Below are 17,392 nucleotides of genomic sequence, written 5' to 3'. Positions count from 1 at the left end.
TTTATTGGTATTGAATTACTCAAAACAATCCTAATAATTGCTCACTTCCTTTTTTAGTAATTAAAGGAAAAAATGAAATTCACTGTAGACTTTCCTAGTGGCGATAGATATATTATCAAGGTTGATGCAATCGAAGAACTGGAAGATGCAATAGCAAAGAAATTTGGCCATCAATTTGATGATTTAAATATCTACTTTGAGGACAAAGAAGAGGGCTGGTGTGTGTTGGATTTTGATGACATCTCCCTTCTCTTTGATCGCAAATCAAATAGTCTGAGAGGCTCCTTCAGAAATCTAACCGACAAAGATAATGGTGATGACATTCCTGATGAACCCACTCCTTACATTCCTGAAGCTTGTGAAGAACCCATTCTTGGAGCTCGTGAAGAACCCATTCTTGGAGCTCGTGAAGAACCCATGTTTGGAGCTCGTGAAGAACCCATTCTTGGAGCTCGTGAAGAACCCATTCCTATAGATCCTGAAATATCCATAAATGATCAAGAAACTAATCCTTCTTCTAGCCAAAAGTAAGTATTGGTTTCTCCACCTCATTTTGAGTTCTTGAGGAATTCCAATGAAGTACTGTTTTTGTCAATCAGTTAGTTTGATAAAAGTATCTCTTGTTGAAATCTAGTCTTACTAGAACTATAGAAACTTAAGCATTGAGTTTGTAACCTGAGAACAGATTGTCATTGTTTTCTGACCATCACGCTGACACTCTAAAAAATTTTCAAGGGCCTTGGGAGGTTTACCATGCGGGTCAGACAAATTTTGAGCATTTGTTATCAGGTTACGAGTTTGTGGCTTTATGAAATGAAATAACTTTTTTTAGACGTTGGCCTCATCCGTTCATCATACATGATCATATAGTGAGGCAATCGACACTAGATGTTCTTAATCAACAGCGACTGCTGAGTCAGTCTTCAAGATCTTGTTTACTTTCCGGTATATTCAACGAGGTTACCACCAAGTACCAATTGTAGTGAGTTGTTAGTTTATGTTGAGTTTATAAAGGAATGGCTAGAAATCAGTAAGAGTCACTGCACACAATGAAAAAGGCAAAATGCTCTAATTTGCTATTTCTTTGATTGAGTTGAACAACCTTAGTTAATGACCCCCTTAGATTTAGATCCCTTAACCCTATCCAGGCGGAACTTTTTTTAAAAAAATTCCTATTTCCGATTTGAACACAAAGCAAGGGGATTTTTATAAGATTTGAATTGATCTAATTTTTGGGTATCAATTTTCGCGCACGAAGCATTTATTTTCCAAAAAATAGCACACTTACAATTTTTTATGCATTAGGTTATTTTACGATTTTCTGTAGGGAGTCTATGAAAATCCTGTATTAATTTTCACGCACCTTAACACTATGCATAATTTCGGTATAAAATTTTGTGCATTTTTGGGCCTCTGCGTGAAATTGCGCAAAAATTAGTACGCACAAAAATAAGTACCTTTGGGGTATGTTCCTACAAATTTTTTTCTTATGCAAAAAACAAAGGTCGGATGATGACAGAATAGCTCTAATTTTTTTCAAAGTGAGTGATCCGCAAAATTAAATTCCCACAAAAAATTTCAAATCAGCGAATTACAAAAATTAGTTCTCACAAAAACAGTCCCCTTGCTTAAGGTATGTACTCAGGAGAGTCTACAAGAGACCCAATTATCAATTATTTCTTTTCAGTTTTCCAACAAATAGCAACTACATTGAGATGTCAAAAGCCATAATTGAGAAGTGGCCCCACTTGGTCAATTCCCATCACAACTATGGCGATGCTGTCAACTTTTTTCATAGGCGGCTCAAAACTGCTTTCAAGAACCTTCGTGGAAAAATTCACACACCGATTCCAGAAATCATCAACAAACGAGTAAAATTTGGTAAACGTCGTGCAGTTGGAGATGGTGAATCAAATGTCTCCAAACGGACTAAATTAAGTTGGGGTGTCCCCAACTATCTGCCTCCGAGAATTGAAGGTGAAAACGATCAATCGCAGATGGTACACATCAATACCATTCAAAAAGAGTCCCGGAAAGTTTCAGCTCAAAGGGACCATCAGAGAAGTTCTTTTGCAATGGTGCAAACATTTCCAGATAGACGTAAAATGATTGTTCACGAAGTTAATCCGATTGCCATAATAATAGAACAATATCCACTGTTGGCTTCAAAGAGCGAGGTGAGATATTCTTTAAATTGATTTGTACTGCAGCTCCGGGGGTCATAGAGACTTGGAAAATTTTTCAATATAAACACCTTCAGGAAGCAATCTGCTTGATGGCATGATAGGGTTTTTTCGTACAAGACAGTATGCCGGTTGGTACCGTGGTGATATGCCATTTAAATTTGATGAAATCACTTAGTACTAACTTGCTTCCAATTTTTCACTGTGTACCGCCATATGGATTTTTTCAAAAGTTTTTTATCTTTTAAAAGACACTTCCTAGATGCAAAATTTCATGTCTCTAGCACTTAGAAATAAAGAGTTATTAAGATCTATAAATTCTGGTCTGTAAAATAGACAAATTTTAATAAGCACTATCTTTTGAACGCAAGCTGTTGATTTTTTTAATTCATATTTTGGTTAGGGCTATCACATATATGAAAACCCAGAAGATTTGAAGACCCCCATGGCCCTCTATTTGTAGATTCTATGGGCATTTGCTCTTAAGGTATTAAATCATTTTCTCTTAGATTTTCTCTGAGTTTTCCCGGCTGGTTGGAGGATGGACCATTATCAGTCGGTTGGAAACCATAAAAGATGTGCCCATCCTTCGAATAACCACGACTTGTGAAAAGAACTATCTAACAAATGTTAGAGCAATGCTGGCTGGTTGCCGAACTGAGGAATCTAGATTATGTAAGTAATTTGAAACCCGACCACGAAAAGTTTCTCCAAAATTTATTTGGCAAGTTATTTCAATTATAAGGCAAAAATTCTCAACGCATGCTTAAAACAGCAAAAATTTGTGATTTTATAGCTATTTTTTCTACTGCATCTTCAGAAAAAAGCTGTCGCGAAATTTTTCAAATCGTTTAGTTTCCCACAAAGTGGAAGTTTCCAAAAACTTTTACATCCTCTAAAACCTTAGAGTCCCCAAAATTTGTTGTGTTTCCGAAAACTGTTGGCTTAGGTTTTGTTTTAAAAAATGTATAGTACTTAGGAGTCATTTTTTTCCAACAGTCTCGATTGTGTGATAACTCACCCTCTCAGATTTTGCTGAAATTTGGACCAAAACTTATATACAAGAAAAATAGAACCTGAAATTTCACCTCAATATTCAGAAAGTTCTTCATATATTGCGGCTCAAAGATAGGCTACTATGCAAGTTATGGTTCCCTAAAAATCTTCATTTTGCTTGGGAGCAAACATAGTTTCTACCCCCTAGATTTAGAAGGGGGGGGGGGGGTCTTGGGATTTTGGAAAAGGGCCTGTCTTCTGTTGATTTTTTGGACCCTGTCATAGTCAAAATGTAGAAATTTCCTTAACTTTTCCTAAATAAATGTCTGAAAATTTAAAAAAGTTCTGTTGTCGCTGCAAAAAGATACATCTTGAATTTTGCTCCAGATTAGCTGTAAAAACAACTTTCTCTGCTATTTTTGACAAGGCTTGGTGATAAAAATTCTAAACAATATTACTTTCATCATTACAACCATCAAGTAGGCCAATCCACACTAAAACCGGGCTTCTGAAAAGTGAAAAGTACCATCAGCAGGCTTATTTTCTTGCATAAAAGATCATTTGGTTCAAACTTCAGCAAGATCTGTAAGGGTGAGTTATCACACCATTTTTTGTACTCGAGATTCAAAAATGACTCTTTAAAAATTCTTTCTTTTCTCCTGTAGATGTGAAGAATTGCTTGAAAATGATGTTGACTTCGTTTCTACTACGTGAATCCACATTTTCAATCTTTGATCAAACCAAATCTTACCCACGGTTGGTTGGAACGTCAGCTAGTTTTGATGAAACAGATCTGAGCACCGCTCTACTCGAGAGTGCCTCGTTCGTGGTGAAAATTGAAGATCAAATTATCGCTCAGGCAAACAATTTTATTGAAGCTTTCGGGATCATGACTGCGTCTTATTACGTTTTCAATTTGGCCTATCCGAAAGAACTGGAATGCACTTTAACTTTCATCCAAAAGTACATTTTGGATATTGGTGATTCGACGAAAACCCCTGCAAGAGTTAGTGGGTTAGTAAATAAATTGAAAAAACTGTCCTAAATTTAGGACAGTTTTTTCAATTTATTTATTAACTCACAGGAAAAAATCAGTAAATCACATGCGTGTGGAAACCCATTTTCGCGTGTGATCCTGCACCGATTCACATGCATGTGAAAAGGGAAATAACATGCCAAAATCACAGGTCAAAACTGGTTCGTGTAAAATTGGCTTTCACACGTGTTAAATTGAAAATCACATATTACTTGATCAAAACTGGTTCGTGTGATTTTCAATTTAACACGTGTGAAAGCCAAATTTACACGAACCCAGTTTTGACCTGTGATTTTGGCATGTTATTTCCCTTTTCACATGCGTGTGACTCGGTGCAGGGTCACACGCGAAAATGAGTTTTCACACGCATGTGAATTACTGATTTATTTAGTTTATTTTTATCTTCATTGCACTAAAAACCGAAAAAGACGAAGCTACCTGTTCATAAGATTTTGTGCAAGAGCACTTTTATTGATTCAAATTATTTCATCTAATAATTCTGTATATTCTAACATATTATATAATGAATGAAATTATATACTTTTCTATCAAATACTATTCTATTATGTCTATTTTATTTTTTTTCCTGAAATCGTTTAAAAACTTGTGTGTCTATGAGCTGCAAAATAGAGAATGGACTTATAGAAAAACAAAGCTTTCTTCTTTCAAAATTGAGTCTGTTAAGTCTGTTTACGATAAGGGTTCAGTTTTCTTTCTCATGCTTATAAACTTTTAGGGAAATTTTCAATCATAATAATTTTATTATTGTTAGAATTACTACGGCGAAAATGATGATTAAAGCACTATTTTAATTATCTTTCCAACAATACCAAATCTATTATGATTGAAAATTCCTTCTAAAGCTACAGGCAGAAGAGAAGAACGTATTCCAAGACTTGAATATTTGTCAAGGCTCCTAACTTAATATGTACTATATGTATTATATTAATTGTAATGTAATTATTCATTTATAAGAGTATATACTGTCATAATATTATAAATTATAACTTCGACTATATATAGTTTCTATTAATTTCAAAAACGAAAATTCTATTTCAACACTATACATAATCTTCCAGCTTTTGTTTACTTTGTAATCCTGAAATATAAAACAAGTCATTTGATAACATTTTCTATGCGTACAGATTTAGAATCAAGACTTGAAAAGGTCTAAATTATAATGAGACCTTATAGGTTCTGCGATAAAGGACTCCGATATGAGTCTTTCAAAGCTCTCTTTTGAACATCCGAATGGTTTCTTTCGAGCATCTTAATGGTCTTGTTGCAATCAAGACCTCAAAAGGTTAAAATCATCATGCCTAAAATGGTCTCTTACGAACACCTTAATGGTCTTGTCATAATAAAGACCTTAAAAGGTTTGAATTATAACACCTTACAGGGTCTCTTACGAACGTCACAATGGTCTCGATTGAGATACAATAAGGTCTAATTTGGAAACAAACCCATGATGGTCTTAATTGGAATAAGACCTTATAGGTTCTGCGATAAAGGACTCCGATACGAGTCTTCAAATGGTCTCTTTCAAAACCCTTAAAACTGTGAGTGTATTGCTTGGTCATGAGGATTTTTTTGCTGAAGTTGTTTCTCAATCACAAGATGATGTTTCTGACACTCAAAAACATGTTTTGCGTGATTTTAAAGATGGTTCAATATTCCAAAACCATCCTTTGTTTAAAGAAGAGCCATTATGTCTTCAGATTATTCTATACCATGATGATTTTAATACGGTCAATCCTTTAGGCAACAAAACAGTCAAACATAAAACCTCTGCCATTTATTTTGTGCTTGGAAATTTACCAGCAATATATAGGTCTCGGTTAACTGACATCAATCTTGTTATTCTCTTTGATGCGCACCTTTTAGGTGACTATTGCTATGGAAAAATATTACAACCGATGCTTGAAGATATCCAGAAACTTGAAATGAAGGGTCTAGACTTTAAAGTAACAGGGCTTCCATTTAATCTTAAGGGGTCAGTTTCCATGCTTATTGCTGACAATCTAGCTGCTCATGCCATTGGGGGTTTTTATTGTAATTTTAGCACTGTCCAGCACTTTTGCAGATATTGCTATAAAACACTAAAATCACTTAAATTTGATGATAAAACTAAAGATTTTGAAATGCGCACTAAAAATGGTTACAATAACAATGTAGAAGCTATAGAGACACAGTCAGATCTCTGCTCTTCATATGGAATTAAAACTAAAAGTTGCTTAAACGATTTGAATTATTTTCACGTGATTGATGGTTTACCTCCTGACCTTGCACATGATTGCTTTGAAGGTTTTGCAATTGATTTGATGACTAATGTTATAATAAATTTTGTACGAAAACGTTATTTTTCCTTGGAAATATTCAATGATAGAATTGAACTTTTTCCATATTCTGTCATTGACAGACAAAACAAGCCACAGATCACCAAAGTTAAAGCATTAACAAAATATAAAGTTAAACAGACTGCTTGTGAGATGCTAAATTTGTTACGTCTATTACCATTAATGATAGGGGATTTAGTGAGAGCTGAAGATAATGTGTGGATTATTTACATTGAATTTCTTGAAATTTTAGAGCGAATTTTGGCAAAATCCTTTGTTAGATATGATCTCATTTACATTGAACATCTTCTTGATGAATTTTTTGAAGAGTACGGTTTGTTATTTCCGGATGAGAATGTCAAGGCTAAATATCATTTTTTAAAACACTATCCTACTCAAACTTTCAAATATGGCCCTTTAATCCAAACTTTACGCTTTGAATCTAAAAATGGTTATTTCAAGGATGTTGTAAAGCATTCAAAGAACAGGGTTAACCTTTGTAAAAGCATGGCTGTTCATCATCAGATGTTGATGTATTTGCATTATTGTCAAGATGAAATTCTATCTAGAAAACCTCCTCAAGGTATCTATGTACAAGAGGCAGCTGTTGAAACTTTATCAAGCAAGTTTCAAAAAGAAATTACAAAATCTTTAAAACTTTCAGCTGATGATCTTTTGACAATTGCAAAAGCTGTTATTATGAATGGTCACAGATATTCAGTTGACGAAGCTGTAGTTTTGTCTTTTGAAAACGATGATTATGTGTTTGGGATTATGAAATTGATCTTATTTTTTAAGTCTAATGTTTATTTAGTTTGTCAAAAAACCCAAATTGAAAGATTTGATACTCACACTCATGCCTATCAGGTTTCTGAAATTGACAAATATACAGTTGTAGAAATACTTAATCTCCTTGACTTTCATCCGTTAGGCGTGTATGAAATTTCCGGAAGAAAACTGATTCCGCTTAGATATCACATTCCATGTGATCAATAGAACTTCCTGATTTTCTTAACACTTTTTACTGTATTCGTTTTTTTATAAAAAAATAGTTCCAGCAATGTTTTTCCTGTTTTAATTCCTAGTTCAATATAACTTTCTGATTAGTTCTGCGTTATAACACTTTTTACAGTATTCGTTTTTTTATAAAAAATAGTTCCAGGAATGTTTTTTCCTGTTTTAATTCCCAGTTCAATATTAACTTTCTGATTGCCATGCGGACAAACGTTTATTTATTTAGTTCTGCGTTATAACACTTTTTACTGTATTCGTTTTTTTATAAAAAATAGTTCCAGCAATGTTTTTCCTGTTTTAATTCCTAGTTCAATATAACTTTCTGATTAGTTCTGCGTTATAACACTTTTTACTGTATTCGTTTTTTTATAAAAAATAGTTCCAGGAATGTTTTTTCCTGTTTTAATTCCCAGTTCAATATTAACTTTCTGATTGCCATGCGGACAAACGTTTATTGCGGACAATCGTGCCATGCGGACAAACGTCGTTTATAAGGTTTCGGTTTCTGTTCGACAGCATAAAACCGATTTTTTTTTTTTTTCCCCTTTTTTTCTTTTTTTTTTACGGTTTCGGTTTCTGTTCGACAGCATAAAACCGATTTTTTTTTGTTTATACGGTTTCGGTTTCTGTTCGACAGCATAAAACCGATTTTTTTTTTTTCCCCTTTTTTTCTTTTTTTTTTACGGTTTCGGTTTCTGTTCGACAGCATAAAACCGATTTTTTTTTGTTTATACGGTTTCGGTTTCTGTTCGACAGCATAAAACTGATTTTTTTTTGTTTATACGGTTTCGGTTTCTGTTCGACAGCATAAAACCGATTTTTTTTTTTTTATACGGTTCAATATTAACTTTCTGATTTTTTTTGGAGATGTTTAGTTCTGTTAATCAACATCTCTCTGAGTTCAGATTTCAACTCTTGTGCGGACAATCGTGCCATGCGGACAAACGTTTATTGCGGACAATCGTGCCATGCGGACAAACGTCGTTTATAAGGTTTCGGTTTCTGTTCGACAGCATAAAACCGATTTTTTTTTGTTTATACGGTTTCGGTTTCTGTTCGACAGCATAAAACCGATTTTTTTTTGTTTATACGGTTTCGGTTTCTGTTCGACAGCATAAAACCGATTTTTTTTTGTTTATACGGTTTCGGTTTCTGTTCGACAGTATAAAACCGATTTTTTTTGTTTATACGGTTAATTTTATAAATTCTTTATTTCTATTTTCTTTTTGATTGATTCATTCATTACTCTTTCTCATCTAGGTTCCTGATATCTTTCAGGCACATCTGGATAACTCATCATTTTTTTTCAATTTTGCATTTAATTAATTCTATAGATGATTAATACTAACTTTCATTTTTATAGTTGTTCCATTTCTATTTCTTCTGTGTGTATATGCAATGAAACTTTCTAAGAGCTTTGTTTACTAAATTTTTATTTATAGGAGTGCTAGCTTTTATAATTTTTAAAATATTTTGACGATGTTAAATAAATAGATAAATAAATAAATAAATAAATAAATAAATAAATAAATAAATAAATAAATAAATAAATAAATAAATAAATAAATAAATAAATAAATAAATAAATAAATAAATAAATAAATAAATAAATAAATAAATATTTATTTATTTATTTATTTATTTATTTATTTATTTATTTATTTATTTATTTATTTATTTATTTATTCATTTATTTATTCATTTATCCATTCATTCTTTTCTTTAGGAAGTAATAACTCACAAAAATGGCAATGAAATTTACACTCAAATGCGAATATTTTGGTTCAGCAAGATCAGATCGATATATTTTTAAAATTAACAATTTAAACGAGTTGGAGGATACATTGGTTGAAAAGGTTGATAATGCGGAAGACATGACTTTCATGTATGAGGATTCGGACTTTGGCTGGACAAAAATTGATTTTGCAGAGGTTTCTTTGCTGAACGATAGAAAGAGCAACGAATTAAAAGCAATTGTATACTCCACTGAACATGAAAACAGCAATGTCACTGAACATGACAGCTACATTGATGAAGTCGAAGACAACATTGAAAACGCAAACGAAAACGCAAACGAAAACGCAAACGAAAACGCAAACGCAAACGCAAACGAAAACGCAAACGCAAACGCAAACGAAAACGCAGACGCAGACGCAAACGAAAACGAAAACACCCATGACATAGATGACACCCATGATGATGAAACTATTTCTGCTTCGAAGAAAAAGTAAGTGGTTTTTTCTTTAGTCATATCTATTAAGTGTTATGAATTCATTTTATGAGTGAGAAAAACATTATATTTTAAGACAAAGTTTTTCATACAATTTGAATGAAACACATACTCTTTTGTACTTAATTGTTGGGGGGATGCCAAATTTTGACCATTTTTGGCCTAGCTCTATTTCAAAAAGTAGAAACTAGAAAATTCAAAGTCAAATATCAGAACCCTAAAAAGTATCTTTTAGTGAAATATCTGATTTTTCCTTTAACAAAGTATTACTATTAAATGTCGATGTCTCTTTTTATAATATTAATTACATTTTGTTTTGATAGGCGTTGGCCGAACCCATTTGTCATCAAAGACTACATGGTTCGTGAACATGTTTTGAAGACACTAAATTCAAAACAACATCTTCGAAGGTCTCTGCGCACATCACTCCTTTCTGGCGTTTACAACGAGTGTGTCACCAAATATGGTGTTTAGTAAGTTAATTAATACTTAATTTTACATACTTTTTTGTAAATGAAATTTTGCTAGCCAGCATATTGAGCCTGCCCCCGAACCGATTTTCATGTATGCTTATAAAGATAAGAGTGTATGAACCCTTTTAACTACTTTTGACTTTTGACTATTATTATGAAATTTCAAAAATAAATTTTCCTGTCAAATAATAACCATGTCATTCACTTTACAGTTTCCCGTCAACTACACAATACATTTCCATGGCAACAGCTATTAACGATAGATGGCCATACCTCAAAAATTACCATCTGGATGAGACAGATTGTGTGCTGTTTTTCCGTAAAAGATTGAGGACTTGTTTCAAAAACCTCAGGCAAGTATTTTTGAAGTTTTGAAATTAGAGCTAAAATTGATTCGTGAAAACTCCAAATTCACTCGTGATTCAGTATTCACGACTCGTCAATTCAAACTCTGGTCCATTCATTTTTCATTGTTTAGAGGAAAGTCTAACTTAAATTTTGATGTGTCATATTATGTTTTTCAAAAAAGATCGTCAAACTTGTATACTTATTTTTTTGGCAGACCCGCTAAAACTTTTCTTTGTATCGATTAGATCACACGTGGATGACGTACCAGAAATCATAAACAGTCGCCTACGATTCGGCAAAAAGAAGGCTGAAGGTGAAATGGTTCCCTCTGCTGCCAAGAAAGCACGTCTAAGTTGGGGAGTGCCCTTCTACTTGCCACCCAGAGAAGATGGCGAGACTAACGATTCCATCCAGATCTTCAAGGAGAAAATGATGAAGGAGTCAAAAAAGGTTCCCCACCAACAAAACACCGTGCAATGTCAATTGGCCATGGTAAAAACCTTTCCGGACAGACGTTCATTCATCGTCAGAGATCCTAAATATGTGGCTGAAGTTCTTCTGGAGTACCCATTGCTTCGTAGCAAAAATGAGGTGAGAAATTCTGATGGACGTGAAAAGAGCTGTTAGGGATTTCCACACATAAAGAATGACCGTGCTCGGCCCATGTTCAAGTCTTTTAGTTGTTTAATATTTATACACGTTTTTTTTATTTTAAGAAACATAAGGCTCAGAATGCCGAAAAACTAAGAAAAATCTAAGAAACAAGCTGAGGCTGAGAATGAGAAAATGACATTTTTTAATTCGGTTTTTTTAAGAACCTTTCAATCCAGCCTTCCATAAGGCTGATTATGTCAAAAAGTTTAGAAACATGTAAGAAACATTTAAGGCTCAAAAGGCCGATTTCTTAAGAAACATTGAGGCTGCTTGGTAAAACTACTTTCTTAAAAAAAAAAACGTGTATTCTTTCTTATCTCTCACACTACTATTTTAACATTGTTTTTTAGATTCTTAACGAGTTCTCTCGATTGGTTGGTGGCTGGTCAATCATCAGCCGCATGGCAACGTTGAAAGACATACCAGTTGACCTCATTCAGTCTAAGTCAGACAAACACTTTCTTGACTCCGTCAAAATGAGAATTTCTGGTTCGCGAACCGATGAATCGAAAATCTGTAAGTCGTTTTCTGTTTGATCGTATTTAGGAGATTCACGTTTTTAAGGGATTATGAAACACTTTTTACCCGATTATTTTTTCAAAGCTGAGATATTTTACTTTGAAATTTCTAGAAACAAGTATTTACACAGTTTTCACGTTGAATTTCTATTGTTTTCAAGTGGGGTAGCATACTATGAGCTCTTAAAGTAGACAAACTAATGTATTTTAACAAGGTATAACAATAATTTCTTCTCATTCTTTATTTAGATCTTACCAACTGTTACAAAATTTTACGGATCCCATTTCTCCTAAACGAATGTCCGTCCTCGTTCTTGAAGTCAGTAGACGAGTCACACCCCCGCATTATCCCTACTTTTGTAGCCTTTGACGAAAAAGACCTGGGTACTTTGCTCGATGGCGATTCTTTTGATGTAAAAGTGGAAGAGGAGATTCTTGCTACCACCAATAACTTTTTTGATGCTGTATGTTTGATGCTGGCGTCATACTACGTCTTCAACATTGTTTACCCGAACAGTTTGATAAATACCTTAACATTTATTCAAAAATATATTTTGGATATTGGTGATGAAACGAAGACATTGGGCCGGGTAAGCACGTTTATTTCAAGAATAAAGAAAGCAGGGGGGGTATAATTTATAAATATTTCGTCACTATGTTAAATTTTTCATACCATCGTTCCAAAACTAAAAAGCCCCAATTCAAATTGTTTTTTTCTTTTATGAGCTTAATGTAACTCTTTTGTGCCATTTGTGTAGTCAACACGCATTTTTTTGCAAAAATCGAGATTGAAGAGGAGACTGTGATAAGTAGAAAAAATATTTTTTGATGACATTCAATTGATAATCCTCCTTAAGGAAAATTGTTTCGGGAACTACTTTAAATCTACAATCTTGCTATTTCCTTGTCAATTTTTGATGAGTTGAGGTTGGCTTACGATGCTCTCGTCGATTTTCAGTCTTATTTTTTATTAGGAACGTTTAAAATAAAAAAAACGAAAAGATGATTTTCAATTATTTAGATAGATATTTCTTTTTGCATTTCCGTTTACATCTAAATATATTCCATTATGATAATGTGTAATATAATACTGTAATACACGTTTTTTTTATAAGAACGTCGAAAATTTTCGAAGTCTTCCTATGTTCTAAACTTTTCAAGTTGTAAGCCTAAAATTGTTCTTAAAATGTTCTTATTTTCATCATTTTTTGAGTATTTTAGTGCAATTTCGTAAGAAATTGGGCGTTTTAGAGTTCACAAACAAAGTCTTGAAATGTTCTTAACATGTTCTTAATATTTGGGCCATCGAAGCCTTATGTTCTTATATTCTTTGTTTTTATATAAAAACGTGTATAATATATTGAATTCGAAATTAAATTTAATTATTTCGGTACAGTGCTTTAACTATATAATCGAAACGTATTGGTAATGACTTTATATTTGAGGCTAAAAATCGCTTTGGGAAGGCTCATAGAAATTTAGATTCTACTTAGATTTTGAAAGATTCCTTGAAATTTTACTTTTTATTAATTCAAAATATGTCATAAATGTTTTTCATTTGAATAAAATATAGAAATGTTAGGTATATTTTATATTTGATTTCTATAAAAATTCATGTAAAAAATTATTTTAGTAATTCTTATATATATTATATATATTTAATAAGTTAAAAAATATTTATTTAATATTTTCCATTATTCTATAAGGTTAAACGTTGATGATAAGTTCAATAGCATTGATTGATATATGAAAATCTGCATATGTGATTATTTCGTTTCGTATAATCCTCTTTTATTGGTGAACCTGACATGTAAGAAAGATGAAAAAATCAACTTAGACATGAATCAGAATCTCATTTCTTTTTAGGCACTAATATGGTCTAATTTTGAACAAGACCCCAAACGTTCTGCGATAACGGACTTTTTTCGAAAGGTCTTGTTTAAAATAAGACCTTTTGGTATGATAGAATCAGAACCCTTGAAGTCTCTTTCGGGATCTAGAATAGTTTCTATTGGGCGCGACAAAGGTCTGATTTAGAACAAGACCCCAAACGTTCTGCGATAACGGACTTTTTTCGAAAGGTCTTGTTTAAAATAAGACCTTTTGGTATGATAGAATCAGAACCCTTGAAGTCTCTTTCGGGATCTAGAATAGTCTCTATTGGGCGCGACAAAGGTCTGATTTAGAACAAGACCCCAAACGTTCTGCGATAACGGACTTTTTTCGAAAGGTCTTGTTTAAAATGAGACCTTTTGGTATGATAGAATCAGAACCCTTGAAGTCTCTTTCGGGATCTAGAATAGTCTCTATTGGGCGCGATAAAGGTCTTATTAAAATCAAGACCGTAAGGTCTGATTTAGAACAAGACCCAAAACGTTCTGCGATAACGGATCGTTACCTGATACACCCAAAAGGTCTTAATAAAGACCTTTAAAACTGAGAGTGTTTGCAATGATGGCTTTAAGTCAATTTCTTTAGGTACTAAAGAGAAAGTGATTGTGTGACAGGTAATATGCGATGAAGAGGGAGATTTTGTTTTATCAGTAAGTTCTCGTTGCGAATGAATTACTAACATCACTCTCAAGTCTTCTCGAAACTTTCATGTCATAAAAGAAATGGATTCGTGTTAAAAGGTTAGAATTAAGTAGTGTATGTTATGAAAAATGGTATATCATGAATGAATGTTCTCGTTGCAAATGAATTGTGTGAAGCACTTTTTGTATATCGCGGAGTCCATTTTGCAACGAAGGCTAATATCACTCTCAAGTTTTCTCGGAACTTTCATGTCATTAAAGAAATTGATTTGTGTTAAATGGTTAGAATTGAGTAGTGTATGTTACGAGCACAATGGTATATCATGAATGAAGTTCTCATTGCAAATGAATTGTGTGAAGCACTTTTTGTATATCGCGGAGTCCATTTTGCAACGAAGGCTAATATCACTCTCAAGTTTTCTCGGAACTTTCATGTCATTAAAGAAATTGATTTGTGTTAAATGGTTAGAATTGAGTAGTGTATGTTACGAGCACAATGGTATATCATGAATGAAGTTCTCATTGCAAATGAATTGTGTGAAGCACTTTTTGTATATCGCGGAGTCCATTTTGCAACGAAGGCTAATATCACTCTCAAGTGTTCTCGGAACTTTCATGTCAGTAAAGAAATTGATTTGTGTTAAATGGTTAGAATTGAGTAGTGTATGTTACGAGCACAATGGTATATCATGAATGAAGTTCTCATTGCAAATGAATTTGAGTGAGATTACTTTTTGTATTCTTGTTATTCACATTCAAATTTTTAGAAACTAAAGAGTGTTCAAATGCAGAACATAGTCGTGCATAGAATACCTTAAGGGAATTAATTTTCGCCACAACTAATTTTCGCGAGACAGCTTCTCTCGTGAAATAATTTAATTTTCGCGGGACTTATTTTCGCGACTAGCTTCGACTGTAAATTTTCGCGAGGATTTAATTTCGCAAATTGGCGAATTTTTCAGATTTTCACATTTTTCGTTAGTTTGATTACGAGATTTTGTGCATACAGTAGAGTCTCCATAACTAGAACGAATGAAAATTTATTCGAATTATAGAGACATTCCAGTAATGGAGACTCATTTATTCCCTTAAGGTATGTGGTGAAGAAGGAGAACCAAAATGATGAATGAATGAAGTGTGAGATACTTTTCGTACGATTCATTCAAATCTATGCAACGACGATTTTCAGTTTACCTTTCTGTAAAGAAATTCATAAATGAGACTGATTGCGTACAAAGGAATGAACTCGGCAGTGCAAGTTATAAATGAGAGAATACGTTCTATCTTTTCGTTGCAAATGGATTGGTGCAAGATAATTTCTGTATATATCTTTTCTTCTTGCAACAATTACTTTCAGTTAGAAAATGTTTTCATTTAAATTGGCTTAGTAATAGATACATTAGAGCTTCCAAAAATTACACGAGCTGAAGATTTGAAAGCTCCATGGGTAAGTAAGGTCATATACTGGTTGCTTTCAACCACAGCTCTTTCTTGCTGAGAAGGGGGACTTTCCAGGGTACAAAACACCGGAATACCGGCGTAACGGGAAAAAATGCCGGTCGAAAATGTTCCAACGGAATACCGGATTCTGACATCCTCCAAATTGTTGAATTTACTACTTTTTGGTAACTATGTAACATTTTCGGCTAGGAGGGTGTGTTGTTATGGAGAAAAAAACAGTATATAAGTATTTGACGTCAAATGGAAAAATTATTTGACGTCAATTCAAAAACAGAAAAAAAAGATAATATTTTTTCTTCTTTTTCTGTAGACTTTGTTTGGAAGAATATGAAGCAAGAACAAGACCAAAAATAAAATAGTTCCAGAAAATCAGGTTCGCAATATATTTTTCTTTTTAACTTCTTGATGATGAATGTCTTTCGCCCTTAAATTCAATAAATTTTGAGTTTCATCTTTGATCTCTCGTATTTTTATGAAAGATTTTAAGATAGAACTCAAAAAGATAATGAACTTCAATTCTGAGTTATTAAAGAAAGTCTTTGACTTTTTGTGCACAGGTCAGAAATTCTAAATCATATATAAAATTCCTTTGTGAATGTGTTTTAATTTCAACAAGGCGAAAATTTTTTTATAAAAAACGCGTATGTTATCAAAGTCTTATATGATAATTAACTATAAATGGAACGTGATTTTACCACCTATCCTACCCAGCTTAAACATCCTAGCTACATTCGCTTTTTTATAAGAACCTGTAAATTTTTGATGAGGCTCAACTGTTCCCATTTTTTTTGGTACTTTGAGCCTCGCTTTAAAACTCACATAAATTCAGTGTAGCATGATGGAAAAGATAGAGTTTTTAAAGTTTATCGGGTTTTTCATATTTTGAAAAAATCGAGGCTCGTTAGGGTAATCCATCACAACATTCTCATCCAACTTTCTTAGTTGGTTGAGATCCCATTGAAAAGGATTCTTGTGGTTAGATGTTTCGAGTCTGGTGCTTTTTGCATCTCAGTCTCCTCTATGCTAACCACGATGATACTTTGTTTTAGTTTTGGACCCTGCTTTTGGATCTTTAGAACTCTAGATGTTCAAAAAATATTATCCCTGTTTTTATATCAAAATATGAATCGATTGAAAATAATACTTTTTGATCGGCGGTAATTTAGCTCTTCCCTTACCAGAAAAGCTAGCTTTATTACAGTTGACACTCCTCTAATCGATCTTCAAGGGAACAAAATTTTATCCGAATTAGAGAAAGTAATTTTACCACTCTTCCGCAGCTGGGGACTAATAAAAAATTCGAATTACAGAAAGCTTCGAATAAGGAAGAGTTGATTTTAGTTGACAGATGCTTAGTTAGATTATGGTATACACTTCAGAAATTAGCTTGAAACTCACTTTTATCAGATTTAGATCAAAGGTCGAGCTGATTGACATAATTCTCGTGGTTAGTGTCTTGAATTCGATGTTTTTGCATATTGATTTTCTTAACCTAACCACGATGATACTTTGTTTTATTAGTCTGATTTTAAGTCCTTCGTTGAGTTGGTTATTGGTCTATAAAAGCAAACTTCAAATTAGTAGCAATAGTGTAGTATTACTATCCCAG

The 17,392-nt window shown here is 33.1% G+C and overlaps 3 protein-coding genes and 1 pseudogene across 4 annotated transcripts; 3 read left to right on the top strand and 1 right to left on the bottom strand.

Moving 5' to 3' along the window:
• LOC136801619 (dynein axonemal intermediate chain 3-like) overlaps window positions 1–17,392 on the bottom strand; it is an 87,479-nt pseudogene that overhangs the window by 53,810 nt on the left and 16,277 nt on the right.
• LOC136801620 (uncharacterized) lies at window positions 58–4,239 on the top strand. Of its 2 annotated transcripts, XM_067058260.1 has the most exons (5): window positions 58–527; window positions 833–982; window positions 1,688–2,177; window positions 2,693–2,858; window positions 3,845–4,239. In XM_067058260.1, exons 1-5 carry the CDS (start codon window positions 73–75, stop codon window positions 4,222–4,224), a joined length of 1,641 nt encoding a protein of 546 aa, XP_066914361.1. In that variant the 5' UTR covers window positions 58–72; the 3' UTR covers window positions 4,225–4,239. The 2 variants fall into 2 exon arrangements, with proteins under 2 accessions (XP_066914361.1, XP_066914362.1); XM_067058261.1 differs by lacking the exon at window positions 833–982.
• LOC136801769 (putative histone-lysine N-methyltransferase 1) lies at window positions 9,311–10,643 on the top strand. The gene is made up of 3 exons (XM_067058436.1): window positions 9,311–9,792; window positions 10,119–10,268; window positions 10,481–10,643. Exons 1-3 carry the CDS (start codon window positions 9,311–9,313, stop codon window positions 10,641–10,643), a joined length of 795 nt encoding a protein of 264 aa, XP_066914537.1.
• On the top strand, window positions 10,877–12,502 carry LOC136801622 (uncharacterized). The gene is made up of 3 exons (XM_067058263.1): window positions 10,877–11,207; window positions 11,621–11,786; window positions 12,038–12,502. The coding sequence occupies exons 1-3, from the start codon at window positions 10,935–10,937 to the stop codon at window positions 12,421–12,423; spliced, it is 825 nt and encodes a 274-aa protein (XP_066914364.1). The 5' UTR covers window positions 10,877–10,934; the 3' UTR covers window positions 12,424–12,502.

This window comes from Clytia hemisphaerica, unplaced genomic scaffold, assembly GCF_902728285.1.
Source record: "Clytia hemisphaerica strain Z4C2 unplaced genomic scaffold, Clytia hemisphaerica genome assembly, whole genome shotgun sequence".
Classification (NCBI taxonomy): domain Eukaryota; kingdom Metazoa; phylum Cnidaria; class Hydrozoa; order Leptothecata; family Clytiidae; genus Clytia; species Clytia hemisphaerica.
Note: the sequence above shows the minus strand (reverse complement) of the source record. Positions and strands in the feature narration are given on the sequence as shown.

Excerpts from the sequence above, each read along its gene's own strand:
- LOC136801620 (XM_067058260.1), top strand. The coding sequence starts at position 73 with ATGAAATTCACTGTAGACTTTCCTAGTGGCGATAGATATATTATCAAG. Across the intron at positions 528-832 it reads AATCCTTCTTCTAGCCAAAA|ACGTTGGCCTCATCCGTTCA; the intron begins GTAAGTATTGGT and ends AACTTTTTTTAG. Across the intron at positions 2,859-3,844 it reads AACTGAGGAATCTAGATTAT|ATGTGAAGAATTGCTTGAAA; the intron begins GTAAGTAATTTG and ends TTTCTCCTGTAG.
- LOC136801769 (XM_067058436.1), top strand. The coding sequence starts at position 9,311 with ATGGCAATGAAATTTACACTCAAATGCGAATATTTTGGTTCAGCAAGA. Across the intron at positions 9,793-10,118 it reads ATTTCTGCTTCGAAGAAAAA|GCGTTGGCCGAACCCATTTG; the intron begins GTAAGTGGTTTT and ends TTGTTTTGATAG. Across the intron at positions 10,269-10,480 it reads GTCACCAAATATGGTGTTTA|TTTCCCGTCAACTACACAAT; the intron begins GTAAGTTAATTA and ends TTCACTTTACAG.
- LOC136801622 (XM_067058263.1), top strand. The coding sequence starts at position 10,935 with ATGGTTCCCTCTGCTGCCAAGAAAGCACGTCTAAGTTGGGGAGTGCCC. Across the intron at positions 11,208-11,620 it reads TGCTTCGTAGCAAAAATGAG|ATTCTTAACGAGTTCTCTCG; the intron begins GTGAGAAATTCT and ends ATTGTTTTTTAG. Across the intron at positions 11,787-12,037 it reads AACCGATGAATCGAAAATCT|ATCTTACCAACTGTTACAAA; the intron begins GTAAGTCGTTTT and ends TTCTTTATTTAG.